This window comes from Cynara cardunculus (genome assembly GCF_001531365.2).
Source record: "Cynara cardunculus var. scolymus isolate 2C chromosome LG 4, CcrdV1, whole genome shotgun sequence".
Classification (NCBI taxonomy): domain Eukaryota; kingdom Viridiplantae; phylum Streptophyta; class Magnoliopsida; order Asterales; family Asteraceae; genus Cynara; species Cynara cardunculus.
Window position 1 is genome coordinate 13,254,860 of NC_037531.1, and position 14,186 is coordinate 13,269,045.

The 14,186-nt window shown below is 36.0% G+C and overlaps 1 protein-coding gene across 1 annotated transcript; it reads right to left on the reverse strand.

The window, feature by feature from the left end:
• Positions 1-219: 219 nt before the first annotated feature.
• LOC112511301 (V-type proton ATPase subunit a3-like) lies at positions 220-13,045 on the reverse strand. The gene is made up of 18 exons (XM_025116873.1): positions 12,760-13,045; positions 10,050-10,094; positions 8,633-8,755; positions 8,447-8,554; positions 8,205-8,315; positions 7,929-8,102; positions 7,513-7,650; positions 4,855-4,962; positions 4,589-4,696; positions 4,346-4,494; positions 3,722-3,875; positions 2,329-2,489; positions 2,045-2,251; positions 1,685-1,868; positions 1,507-1,590; positions 1,226-1,422; positions 835-894; positions 220-724 (listed from the first exon to the last, which is right to left on the reverse strand). Exons 1-18 carry the CDS (start codon positions 12,898-12,900, stop codon positions 520-522), a joined length of 2,457 nt encoding a protein of 818 aa, XP_024972641.1. The 5' UTR covers positions 12,901-13,045; the 3' UTR covers positions 220-519.
• Between the last annotated feature and the right edge of the window lie 1,141 nt (positions 13,046-14,186).

Here is a 14,186-nt window from a genome sequence, read left to right on the forward strand (position 1 = left end):
CGTTAATAGTTATAACGATCATACAATTATGTTTTAACATTTTAATCGCTACGAACCTTCGATCAATCATATAAATATATAAAACATGATCTGATGTATACATATATATATACACACACACACAAATTTGTGCCTTAATTCATATATGAAATTTCTGGATTATCTCAATACCATACTTTATTACAACTGATTTATCAGATATCAGTTCCATACTTTAAAAACAAACTCCTAAACACCTCCTCCTACTTCCCTTTCAATCAAACAACTTATAACTTGCAGAGAGGACAGCTGCAAGCGTAAACCATATTTAATTTGAGGTTCTAAAACTCCCAACAAATGAAATAAAGAATAAAGATCTGATGCTTCAATTGTGTACCTACATTTTGTGGTAAAGAAATGCAACTACGTACAAAAGAATCTAGACAAATACGTCGAGGAACATGGCACTAAAGCTAAAAAAACCCACCTTCTACTAACTTTTGTTTGCCAATCTCAAAGAATCAAACTCAAAATTGCATATCAATCTTCTTCTTCATTAACCAAAGCAAATGAAAACGGGTAGAATTTGTAACCGTCTCCCTCGTAGAATTTGTTCTGGAATTCTACCCAGTGAAGCCTTAGAGCGTGTAAGAATGCGCTCAAGGTTTCCATCACGAGCAACACACCCACAGTTGCAAAAATGAATACGATTATGCCGATTATAAGTATGACCACGTTGTTGAATCTGCACTCACAGGATTAGTTGGTTGAGGTTGAGGTTTCAGTGGAACTTGTACAGATAATGTTAACTCTTTTAGAATCACAGGCGAAGTATTAATAACGGTGATAACTTACCCCCATGCAAGAAGCAGGACCTTTTCGTAAAATACACTGGATAGCTCTGAATGTGCTAGACTGGTAACAAAACAAAAGGAAAAAAAATAAGTTTCAATGTTGGACATTCAAAGCTAGTTAATAAGTTGGATGACAATGTAAAATGATATACGATATGTTAAAAAATCAATTGGAAAAATATAAAGAGGCATAATTAGAAAAAGCAGAAAAAAGCGCTGGAGCTTGTCGAAATGCTACTTCAAGTAGCCCACAAAAAGCTAGCTAGCTTATAAGCTCAAAAAAAGCTACATCTATGAAAATGGCACTTACGCAATCCCTTATTGGATGTACTATTCATTCACGAGGCAAAAGAAAGATCCTAGGACATGCACAATTTAACATAGTAACTCACCTTAGAGCCCACAGACGTAGGTAAGAAGCTGTGTTTGACACCGAACCAAGAACAAACTCAATGGTATGTATTAGTTGATGAACCAAAACTTCGCTAAACTCAAACTCCTCGTGTCCACCATGGGATTTGTCATCCATATCTGATTCAAGATTCTCATCAAGGCTGTGAAGTGGAGCATACGCTCGGCCTTGGTGTCTCTGATAAACAAGGCCAAAAGTTAAAATTAATTACTTGACTAAAACAAAAACCAAAGGAATCGAGGAAAATAAATTTGGGCATACCTCCTCGTGTTGTTTCTTCAGTAGAAGTGGCTTTGGGATCAGCATCCATGGTACGGCAACAAGTGCCAGCAACAGTAGTATTATCTGGAAGTAGGAAAGAATAACGCACTTTGATTATTTTTTGACTTCATTTACAGCAATGAAGCTATTAATCTTGGCAAATAAGAGAATATAAAACCTGAAGATATTTCTGGCCCCAAAAAAGCTCATTATCTCCTAAATCGTCCGTGGGACTGAGGAACATGTATATCATTATATGGTATAGATCAGCTTGAGAACCAGTGCACCATTTCACAATGATGAGTAGAGAAAGGTAGCCAAACAAACTGTTTAAGAATATCATCTGGGGGATGAACTGGTACCTAAAAGGATCCACATTTAAAAGCTGATTATATGAACGATAAAATTCTTCTAACAAAAGAATTAGCACACATCTAATCACATATATGAGACAGAATCAAATGCATGCTGAGTTACATGCAATGATGCAAAATGACACCGAAGATCTATGCATAATGATGACAGACATGTAGCTTACAAGATGTTTAAGTCGTTTCGGAAAAACTTTGCATTGTAGTAGCTCAAAATGATTCCAAGATTCATCTGAGCAACTCCCAGTAATATCGACATTTTCATCTTCAATGAGTTAAGAAATGGTAATTCACTTCGCGTTCCATGCCACATAGGATCCACACCAAATGGGTAAGTGCTCCGCACCTTAATCATTCCAATAGTAGTAGCATCCCTAAAGTGAAGTCAAGTGTTATAAGGCGGAAAATCAAAGAAAGATGATATATGGAAATTGCTGTACTAAGTCCATGCCTGCAGGAAGGATCACGGCAATCATAGGCGGAGCGTCCAAAGAGTTCAAATGGCACAGAGAAGAACTCATTATATATCAGTCCCGTGTAGATTGAGAAAATTGACATCAGTATGATGACATAACGACCACCAAATGCCATTTCCATGATGTCTCCTAGCTTCTGCTAGTTACCCACAAAAGAAGATCATCAAATGAATAGACAACAGAAAATGTGTAAACTAATATGACAGATATTTTCATTTAGCGCGCATAAATAGCAGACAAATAATTGAAGGATATATAGGGCTTGTTGTGAATTTGCTTAGTCAACTAATATTGCCTAATATTCTTTGATAAAAAGAATAACATTAGTGCCATTTCTGTTATCGTGGAGATTACCGGGGATCTTAATATTACTCCTCATAAGTTATATCTCACATCACATTAAATTGTTACCTTAAATCCACAAACATGTTTCATGCTTCACAAAATTGTTACTTATCCAGATATTACAAAAAGAATATTCCCTTCCAAGTTCATAATTGTTCGTGTTATTTTCAAGCCTCCATGTGGAATAACCAAGGCATATACCATGGCTAGTAGGCAGGCTTTAATTTTTTGACGTGTCATACTTTTAAATACTAAAGGGAATTACAACGCTGAAAAAATGATACAACAGAAGCTTCTGGTTTACAGAATTTTAAGCATTTGCAATCACCAGTCTCACTTTGAAAGCAAAAGAGATTAGGTTGGTGTAGAGTTTCTAAAAGGGCACCACATAAATATTTCCATCAAAACTACAAGAATAGACTCTTGTTAGAACTGAAGACAATATACCACGAGGTGGCAAATCAAGACAGGAGAACAAACCTACACCTGTGATTGAAATAAAAGGCACATACAACTTCAAAAGATGGGATCCCTAAATACTAATTTTTTGCTATTTAGTGTTAGTTATGCGCTTTTTCTTCACAGTTGTTCTGACCTTAAGTTTTTACATTAAAACCTTGTCCACAAGAACCTAGGTAAATAAGGAGGAAAATAATTTCTAAGGCATGCAAATCCTTTTTCCTGAAGGTTGCTCTTTCCTGATAGGCAAGACAGGATGGCAACAGACTAACAAATTTGCATTTGATCATTAAATTAGAGAAACATCTCATGAACACGGTGTATACTTGCAATTGTATTTAGATTAAAAAATTCGGATGTAACTGGGTTATAACCAACAGTATAAAGTTTCTTCTAACTTCCATTACCAAGTATACCAGCATAAGGTTGAAAATAATACTACAATGAACACATGCATATTACTTGCATCAGACTGCTATGGCAGCCTAACTGAAACTAGTAACACTAGACATGAAGTCCAGTCAAACCACAAGAAAATGCCACAAGAAATCTAGCAGAAATTACCTGACTAGAATATTTCTTTTCCCTCAGGATAAGAAATAGTGTCCCAAGAAACAAGCATATACCATGGCCCCAATCTCCAAACATGACCGCAAATAGGAAAGGGAAGGTAACAATTGTGTATAGACCAGGATTTGCTTCTTGATACTTTGCAACCCTGAAAAGGGTAGAAAACGGTAACAACCTTGAGGATATTCACTTAACCATTCTAATAAATTGCCTTACATTTTTAGTACCTCACAAAATAAAAGAAATTAGTAACTTCTTAATGTTTGAAATATGAATCACCGAATAAATGGTATTATACAAACATGCCAACACTCCTAAAATAATACTATAAACATACTGATCATGGTAATCTTCCCCCAATTCATGGCCAAACACCAAACATTGTGGCCAAGCCTCAGAAACAGCTAAATTTAAAAACACTAGATTGGAAGTTGTCACACTCATTTCTTGAACCAAACAGCAAGACAAACTTCAACTCAACAATACTACCACCCTTAGAGCTGCAAAACGAGTGGTTACTCAAACTCCTGTAAGCCTCCAACCAAAATAAATGAATTTGTTTCCTACAGCATGAAAATTTCTATGAAATAGCCGCAACTATATATCAGAGATACTCACCCATAAGCATCTACAATCTCCTGAAAAGCAGTTGTAACTTTGTTTGTGCGGAAATAGGTAGGTGGTGATTCCTTAGCACGCAGAACCTCGAATATGGCTCCAACCTGTGAGTTACTGTCAACTGTTGCCCGTTGCAAAGCCTTCTGGATCTGGAAAAAGTGCAACCCAAAATCATTTAGTAGTCTGTCAAAGGTATATCGATCATGAGTTGAGAGATATCTATGTTGAAATAAGGCAATATACCTGACATGTAGCAAAGACAGGACACCAGCCTTCAGCCACAAGGCACTTTTTCGTCACATCAAAACTGAGAGTATTCAAAGTGTGGTAAATGGATTTTTCTTTCTTGACCTTCATCAGTTAAAATACAAGTTGAGAAGAGAGCATTTCTAGTAACAAAGAGGATTCTAGGAACACCGAGGTCTCAGCCCTCCCTAAGAAAGATTCAAAAAGTGCAGGTACAAGTATATGGGTAGCCTCTCCAATATTAATGGACTAGTGAAACTTACCAAATTGTTCCACTCTTCAAACTGATTAGCAATAGTCTGTACCACACTGCTCCAGTGCAATATTCCAACATCAATGGTGGTTTTTAACTCTGAAAGTTTTCCAGATACCTAAAAGATGAAAGTTACAGTTTTTAGTAGCGACTACAGCTTTTCCTGACAACTATGAGGTATAATCCTTGAAATAGAACACTTATATCCAGACTCAAACTGGCAGAAGCCAATCCAGGTAACTCTTTATAAGGTTCAACTTTTTCTATGTATGTCCCCGTTTCAACAAATGCTAATAGATTGAAGAATAAGCATCTACATTAAAGCAACAAAGATAAATAAATAAGAAGTGTTTCACCTATCTTTTAAGAAAAGTACCACAAATTCACGGAGTATATTTCAGGTTATACCATCTGAACATGCAAATGCAATGGCATAAACATTTTCCTAACATAATATTCAGATATTTTTAATAGCTGAGGACTGCAGTGTGAAAAGAGCTTTTAGCATTCTACCAGATACAAGTAAGTTGAAAAAACCATTTTTTTGTTTCCGAACAATTACTCTGCATTTGTATCAGCACACTGGCAGTGTCAAGTGCATTACTTTCATGCATCATACACTTAAATCTCATTTTCACATGTAGTTCGTTCATTTGAATGCTTCTTTTTTTAGTTTTCCATTAATTTTCATTTAATCATAGTCAGAGATGTGTTTTGGTATTTTTATGATTGTGCATGAGTTTTGACAGGATAATTTAATTAATATGGTAGTCATGGATGAAGATGGATTGCCCTTTGGAAGATTGGGTACACTAAACAAATTGGGCTAGATCAATAACCCCAAAACATGGGCCAAGCAGCATAGAAGCCCCATGCGGCCGTGTGGGATTAAAGCACAAAAATGACACAGCTGTGCAGATCTGAGATCAATAGCAGGAAAAGCATGCCCAATCACACGGCCATACAAGTGAGCCTGACAGAAAAGAATTTCAGATACAGGAGAGGCAATTTAGGATATTGCAATCTGATGATATAAATAGAAACATTCAGTGTTTCGAAAATCATCTTTTGATCATTTTACAGCTTTCATAATTAGGGTTTGGATTTTTTTTCTCTCCTCTTTGTTCTTATTCTTTTACAAATGGAAAGAGATGTTGTTTGGTTTATTTTGTAACCTTTGAAGCTTATAAGATTTGACTGGAATCACAACCCAGAGTATTTCTATCCCCTCTCTTACAATTTTTAAGTTAAGCTTATAAGATTAGTGTTTAGACCATCGCCTCTCTGTTTTCGGCCGCTGCTATGACACCATATGCTTGCGATTATTTTAGAACACAACAGGCAGCACTTGGAACAAATTACTAGGACTTCAGTAAATATAGTTTACTTTTCTATCTGATAGCTTAGCAATTATTTATGACAGTTTATATAGAGGTGATCTGAATTATTGCACAGCGGACCTGGCAATCTCTCCCTTTGGGGTTAAAGCATGAATCGTGATGTGCCTAATAATTTTGCTTGAAGTGTCTTTCAGCATGTGCTGTTTCCTACACAAGAGAATCAAGTTTTACTACATCTCACTCAAACTTCCAATTCAAGTGTTTTCAGATTACAATTATATAGAATTGATACATACTGTAGGCCAACTAAGATGATTCCTGAAGGTGAATGCATGTAATTGACACATACTTCTATAGGCTTTATATATCCTTATTCCATAATATTTCTAACTATATTTGAAATCCTATTTGCACCCCATGCACTAAAACTCTTAAATTGGATAGTTCCTCTGATTAAATTCACTTTTGAGTAGTTATCCCAAGATCCTACTTAGAGTTATGAAGGTTGGCATTCAGAAATAAAGAGGAAACGGGGGAATGAAAAGAATGTAGATATAGAGAAATAACAGCTATTATTGGAAAATTTCAGCCTTAAAACCATGCTCACACAGTCAACTTATGGTCACTCTATTGGCTAGATCCCAATTGCTCCCTTGTGTTTTACAAAGAGGTTGTCTCATGGACCAGAATTTGCAAACATACATCACCTGCAATCTCTTCCTAATAATAAACTTTAGATCATAATAGTAATTTTCTCATGATTTCCATGAATGCTCTTCTTGTCTTGTCCACATAGAGTCTTTATCTGCAGTCCCAAATCACCTCATCTAAAACCTCTACGATCAACATCTAAGATCTGAAGTAAAAACAGGTTAACCTCATGCTACCATGAGTGAGGTGTACATCATGAGCCCATAAAGTGACGGGTCCTTTTTATCTCCACTTTGATAGATTTAATAACTTAAAATACAATTACATCAACCTCATCAGCCTTAATATGCTTTGTTGGGTCAAGTTAAATTGGTTTATTAATGTTTTGTTTCAATTGTGGGTATGTGAATCTGCACTAGCTAACAGACATGAATATGGTACACTTCTAGATACCATGCTCATGTGTGGAAAAGTAAATTTTGATGAAAGACAACAACGAACACATAGAATGCAGAAGTTCATTACTTTATTATCTCTTTTTCAGTATAGGAACGAATAAAAATATGAATAAAGCTAGTTAAGTCCATCAAAGCTACAAATCATGAGTTCATCACATAGTTTTTTGATAACACAAACTATGTAGAGTGAACAAATTCTCATCTTGGTAATGTGCATACCTCTGTAATCATTTGGTATCGTTTTCCTATATCATCTGTAAAGGGATAACGATTTGCTCCAAATGCATCGCATATCTTCAAAACCTTGTTCTTCGCCCTTTCTCCAGAATAAAAGACGATGAACACATTTTTCTCCACCTGTAAATTAGTGCATACCAACTTCTCATGAACTGAAGGAAAGATATATTACATAGATGCTGATAATCATGTCATAACATACAAAAATACATGCACTTTTTTCGAAGAGAGAATATTCATGGATTATAGTAAAAAGGAATCATAATAGATGTTGCAGTGAGGCCATGTTTGTAAGAAAAAAACAAAAGATAAGAGTTATAGTACTAGTTTAACTTTAGAAACTCTTATCATGTAGCCCAGATGATTTACAATGATGTAAAATAAACTTGAATTTTAACCTTCTCTCCTTGCACAGGATCACTGACAGGTTCTTCAACAACATTTTGCTTCATGAGAACGTTACCCCTGGTTGCACGAAATAGAATCCTTTCAAAGGCCATTGATTTATCTCTTGGGACAAGACCAGATATAAATCCCAGCTTAACTTGCTTTGACATATCGGTTGTCATTTCCTACAAGGTGAGGGCAGGGGAAGCCAAACATGTTATCACACAACCCAATCGAAGATATATAGCAACACATACCAGCATGTAGCACCAGATAAAAATCAGTACTTGTTCTAATAACAGAGGACTGTCCATTGACCCTTCAGCCAGGCGATGTTCTTCGAATTCTCTCTGTTGAGCGGTAGCACTGCTTTGAGCATGATGGAAAAACTCACCAGCCTGAAATAAATAAACAACGTTCTCTAACCTTAAACATGTTATGGAACTTGAGAGGTTTGCAATGTTGCATAACATATAAGGATGAATCAACAAACAAACAAATAGACAATTATATCAATTAGTCTGATCACCTTTTGCAAGACAAGTTTATATTCCAGAAGTTCATTATAGGTACGCTGCAACTTTTCAGTGTTCGCATTCATCTCTGTCAGCTCAGTTTCAAGTTCTCCGAGTTTAACCTAACAATCACCCCAATACATGTTACAAGGAAGTTATAACATGATAAGTATTGAATGCTTGTTAGTCATTTTACTTACCTCCAGTTCATCTAGACTAAATTCTGAGCCATATCCAGATCTTGTTGAGGCTAACAGACAAGCCTTCATCATCTGATCCCTGAAAAAACGGAGCTTGCGTGCCATCTCGCCACACCTTTTAATCTATATCAGGCAAGTTTATAGCATGAAGCAAACAATAGATATTTCAAATGAGGGCAAAAAGGAGAAAAGGGTGACAGAATGAATCATTAAGCCTAGTGTCAGCTTTCAATTGGAGAGATAGTATTAAGTTTCAATTGGTATGTTTTCTCGATAACCCTTTCTGCATAGATAATAAGAAAAAATATGTTTCTTCAATTTTACGTGTTTGTAAGTTTAGCTGCTACCAAGCAACAGAACTATCATCTCCATGCTCCTCTCATCAAAGAAGAGAAGTATTTATTAGAGCCAAATCTAGAGATATGGGAAGGACAGAATTATGGGTGTCGGTTGCAGAAATGGCCAGCCATCTTACACCAATAAGCACAAAGATAGACTAACAACTAGAGCCAGGATACATACACACAGAGAGAGAGGGCCAAGATTTGTTGTATGGCATATATTCAATAGTTTGCATCTTATAATTTGTCAATCAGGCTTTATAAGGGGCATTTTTCCTGAATCTAGCGGTAGTAGATGAAATCAAAGGATAATGCATGGTCATGTATGATATTTTTCAAGTTAGTCACAAACGGAAATTTTGGAGTCTAGCAAAGGTTGAAACAGAATTGACCTCCAGTTTAATATAAGGGTCGAGAAATCTTATTAAACCAATTTCTGTTGAACCGGCCTCCATTTAGGCATTCAGGTGCATTTGCAATACTGTTGACCTTCATCAACTTGTGAGGATGCAAATTGTATCAATTTTAATTACTACTAACTGATTAGCCATTTACAAGTAGCTATGCTACATCTACCTCTAGGATATTTTGTATGCAGCAGTAGGTAGGCTAGGCACAATCAAACTATAAGTTAATGCAGCAAAGAAATACACCTCTGATTCAGGTATAAGACCTCATTGGTAAGTCATAGGTGTCTTAGCAGTTAGCATCTAGTGATATAAGCTTATCAATCATATCATCATGCTACAGTTAGACCTCTTTTCCTGTCCAGTGAATTGCCATGATTTTATAATTTTACGTATATGTGTATTTGGTACTCTGTTTACATACTCAATTTCGTAATTTACACTCCCATAGATATCATCCAGACATGAATTTTACTGTATGTTCACACCAAGATGTTTTTATGAATGAGCATCAAAGAGACAGCAGTAGACTCATTCCTAACATGTCAACACATACACTGTCCACATAGAGAAACATCACGAAAGAATATAACGATAAAAAATCACATCATACAGGTAAAGTGAAAATGACAGGTCCTAGATAATGGAGGTAACAGACAATGAACATACCTGAGTAGCAAATGTCCTCTGGAATGGGCTCTTTCCTGTGTTGAGCTATCCAGATAAAAAAAATAGATAAAAGAAAATGATACATTCAGAACAATGTATTCCTGATTACAAATATATGGTAAAGATACATGAACTATTTGAGTTATATACTATTGTGTACTAAGCAACCATCGCATGCTTAAAGAAACAGATTAAAAGATGAGTCTTCTTATGTATTTCATCAGTTAAAACTAATTTACTGATTACAGTTGGTTCACTAAATACATCCACCCTAAAGTTGTTAATCCTCTTATATCTAATTCAGCAACAGATGCAAGATAGAAATCCGATTGTAAACTAGAGGTCCCGAGTTCGGATCTCACACCTGCCCAGGGAATTATCAGGGGTATGACAATGGACAGGATGCAAAAGTTTCACCACCTCACAAAAAGCATCTTGGGTCTTCTTAAAAAGATAGTAAATAACCACAAGCTATCAGTAAATCAAACTGAAGGTTGCCGAGCACAACACATTACATACCACCTCTGATATGCAAGGATGGTTGTCCCACTGATGCAAAGTTAACAAGTGATTTCTAGGGTACCAAACTAATAGAAATTCAAGAGCACAACCAACCCAACAAGAAATGCGGATAACAATAATCTAGATGTTGCATAACATCCTGCAAAGATAAACTACCCACAATGATAACAAATATATATACTAGGATCTATGCATATAACAACTCCACAAACAAATAACACAAGGATTTAACGTGGTTCCACTATCGATGTGATAATGTACATCCACCAAAGAGAGAGAGAGCAAGATTTTATTACCACCAAGGAGATTACAAAGTGCTTGTACAAAGATCCTTAGATCCATGATCAACCCAAAGCTTATTCAAATGTCAAGAACACCTTCAACTACACATATACCATAAATGGCAAACTAGCTCTAAAGAGAAAAGTAGAAAGGAGAGGATCTTGAGTGTTGGTAGAAGCATAAAGTGAGAAGTCTCACTAGAGAAATGGCCAGCAAATCTATTTAAGTACCACAAGGACAAGGAAGCATTGCATTCCATGAGTACAGAAAGGCTTGCAAATCTATCGCAGCCCAAGAAGGACACGGGTGACTTCTCCCACGACCTAAGTTGCAGTGAAAATCAAGGGAAACACTGTTCTGTTGGTCGAGCTCCAGTGAGTTGCGCGGGAAGCCATGCAGGTATAGACTCCAGAGCAGCTGCGGGAAGAGAAACAGTGAGTCCCGCGACCTGGGGCGCGGGACTTTCTGTCCTTTATCTCTGAGTCTGTTTCTTATGCAGCATCAAATGTGATATAACCATATCACAACAAGAGAAACAGTGATCCCGTGACCTGGGCTGTGGCCCAAGCCACACAGTACTGTTTCCATGCAAATTCACAATCCATTTTTTAGCTTAACATCATATCAGAATTTATGTAAAAAAAAACAGTAGAACAATATCAACATATTCTTATAAGTTATAATTTTCTAAAAAACTAAATTTATATTCTAAAAAGGATCTGCAATAATAAATTGTTAAAAAATGTATAGAACATCTGAAAAATAAGCAATACTCTATCATATAAAATGCTCCTTGTTGATGTTAATAAAGAACAGTAAGATGAATAGATGATCAAATGAAAGATCCAGACACTAGTCTTAACTAAACAAGATTTCCAAAGAAATGAATTTTCTATAATCATGATTGGAATTAATGTATAAACACCATTAACAATAGAATGTCACGTATGTTGGTGATTTCGGTGAATCATCATGCCATTATTTGGAATTGGATTCGCAAGAGAATGGAAGGGTTGATAGTTAAGCTAAAATAAGAGTTAGGAGGTGCGGAGTGCACAGTTGTTACTAGCATAATCTAGCTACAAATCGGGATTGCTGGATGTCGCCATATTGCAGTGGTCAAGCGGGACATGCCTCCCTGCGGGTCCTAGGGGCAGTGCCCCTGGCGGTGATTGAGTGGTTAGGTGAATTTCTATGTCAGGTGGATTTCAGTGGTTATTTTTCAGTACTTCAGTTTGTGTCATCAGTGGCAGGGATCAGTGGATGATGCTGATCAATATTACCCACAGACGGGGTTCACCTACCGATGAATTTGTTCATAACTGCTATGGAACGGTTTATAACCTCTCATGACTTCCCAATAATTGCTTATAAATTCCATTAATCATATCCCTTTGTAGGTCTATTCTGTAAGAACTTTTACAATTTTCCTCAAGATATTTCCCAAAATCGTGGGTGTGAATTGAGATTATCTCAAGCAAATTTCATAAACGATCTCTTACGGTATCTCATGTTATTTATGAGTCCTTGGTGTGATTTCTGACAAGACCTAATTCCCCAACAACATACTCACATATACATTAGATGAGGCATACGTAGCACAGTAGGTGATGCATCAAGGTATGTTTGTAAGTAATTATCAAACTAGACTAGCTGTTCAGAATGATTCAAACAGCATGTCAAAAAAATGCGAGATCATATCTCTTGAGTCGATATTAAAGATAGACTACTTAAAAATTATAAGCTAGATGAGTTCGTAACTCCAAAGATTTCGGAAAACTGAAAATAATTCACAATGCCGATTAATTAGATTGATAAACATTAAACAGGTAAACTCAACGAATTATGATGATCGTAAATATAATCATGTATAACAATGAAACGTGTAGTAGTAGTAGTAACATACATCTTTAAACTGGAAAAGCCCCAGATCACCGAGATACGAAATGGTTCGATGAGCAGATTCCATGGGGATGATGATCCGAGCCAACTGCATTGGCTCTGATCTCATCAGATCCATCGTCGGAAGACTCCCTCCTTCCCCCATTTCGATTGATCAGTCGTCTCAAGCTGAACGAATTCTAACAATGTATGATAATCATGTGCTTTTGTCTCTCCGGTGGTGGTAGTTTGATCGAGCGATTCCACCGACACGGTGGATTCGGTGATCTTGCTTAATCCCTCGTCAATGGCTGCTTTTACGCAACATAAACGAACCTTCTTCCCTCAATTTGGTGAGATGTACTAAGCGTCGTCGTTTTAATACCGTGTTGAAGTTGTCATTCTCTCCCATTTTTCCTTTTACATTGACTGTTTATTTTATACTTTTGAGTAAACTACGTTTTTAGCCCCTGATTTGTTGAAAATTGCTATTTCGTCTCCATACTTTTATAATTACAGTTTTTATCCCTATAATTTACACTTCATTGTTTTTTTTATCTTTATGGTTTATAATTATTATTTTTAATTATTTCTTTTAATTATTGTTTTTGCTATTATACTTAACGATAACAACTAATTGAGTTAGGGATCGTTTACTAAACACTTCCTTAGTAAGTGTTTAACGCATAAATTTCCTCATTGGATGAACATGAAAAGGGCCAAGAATCTTACTGAGTAAGAGCAATGAGAAGAATGAAGAGTATTACCCGGTAAGTGAGGTCGACGACTCTTACTCCTACACAGTGTTTGGTTCATGGATTATGAACAAATTTGAATGGATAATTCTTTTGACTAAATTCCAGATCTCATGTGTTGGTTCATATAATGAAAACGTAGAATCTTTTAATTCCACAAATTAAAGAATTAACCATTTTTTTGGTATAACTGAAGGAATTAAATTTCATTTCTTTACATCCAATTTAACCAACACCACCCGCCCCTTGTCCCAACCACTGTTACACCGTCACTACTATTGTCTTCGTCACAACTAGTGATGGCCAAATCGGCCCGGGCCGGAGGACCGGTTATGGGACCGGTTGGGGCTTTTAGTAGTTTTGTGGTTATGGGACCGACTGGGGTTTTTGGTAGTTTTGTGGTTATGGGACCGGCCATGGCCCGGCCCGAAAATTTAAATAATTTTATAAATAAATGTATTTTTAAATCTATACTATATTATAAAGCATTTGACTAAAACTCTTAAAAACTCTTAAACTTTTAAACCCGTTCATCCCTATCCGATTTTATCTCATATCTGAATTCGTGTAACTAACTGCAAATAAACACAATCAAATACATGATAAATATCTCATTTTAAATATAAAAAATCTAAAATATAATTAGGATAATCATTAAGCTCTAACAGAATACTTAATTATTATCTTTATAAAATAT

Excerpts from the sequence above, each read along its gene's own strand:
- LOC112511301 (XM_025116873.1), bottom strand. The coding sequence starts at position 12,900 with ATGGGGGAAGGAGGGAGTCTTCCGACGATGGATCTGATGAGATCAGAG. Across the intron at positions 8,316-8,446 it reads ATAAACTTGTCTTGCAAAAG|GCTGGTGAGTTTTTCCATCA; the intron begins GTGATCAGACTA and ends TATTTATTTCAG. Across the intron at positions 4,495-4,588 it reads CTGTCTTTGCTACATGTCAG|ATCCAGAAGGCTTTGCAACG; the intron begins GTATATTGCCTT and ends CACTTTTTCCAG.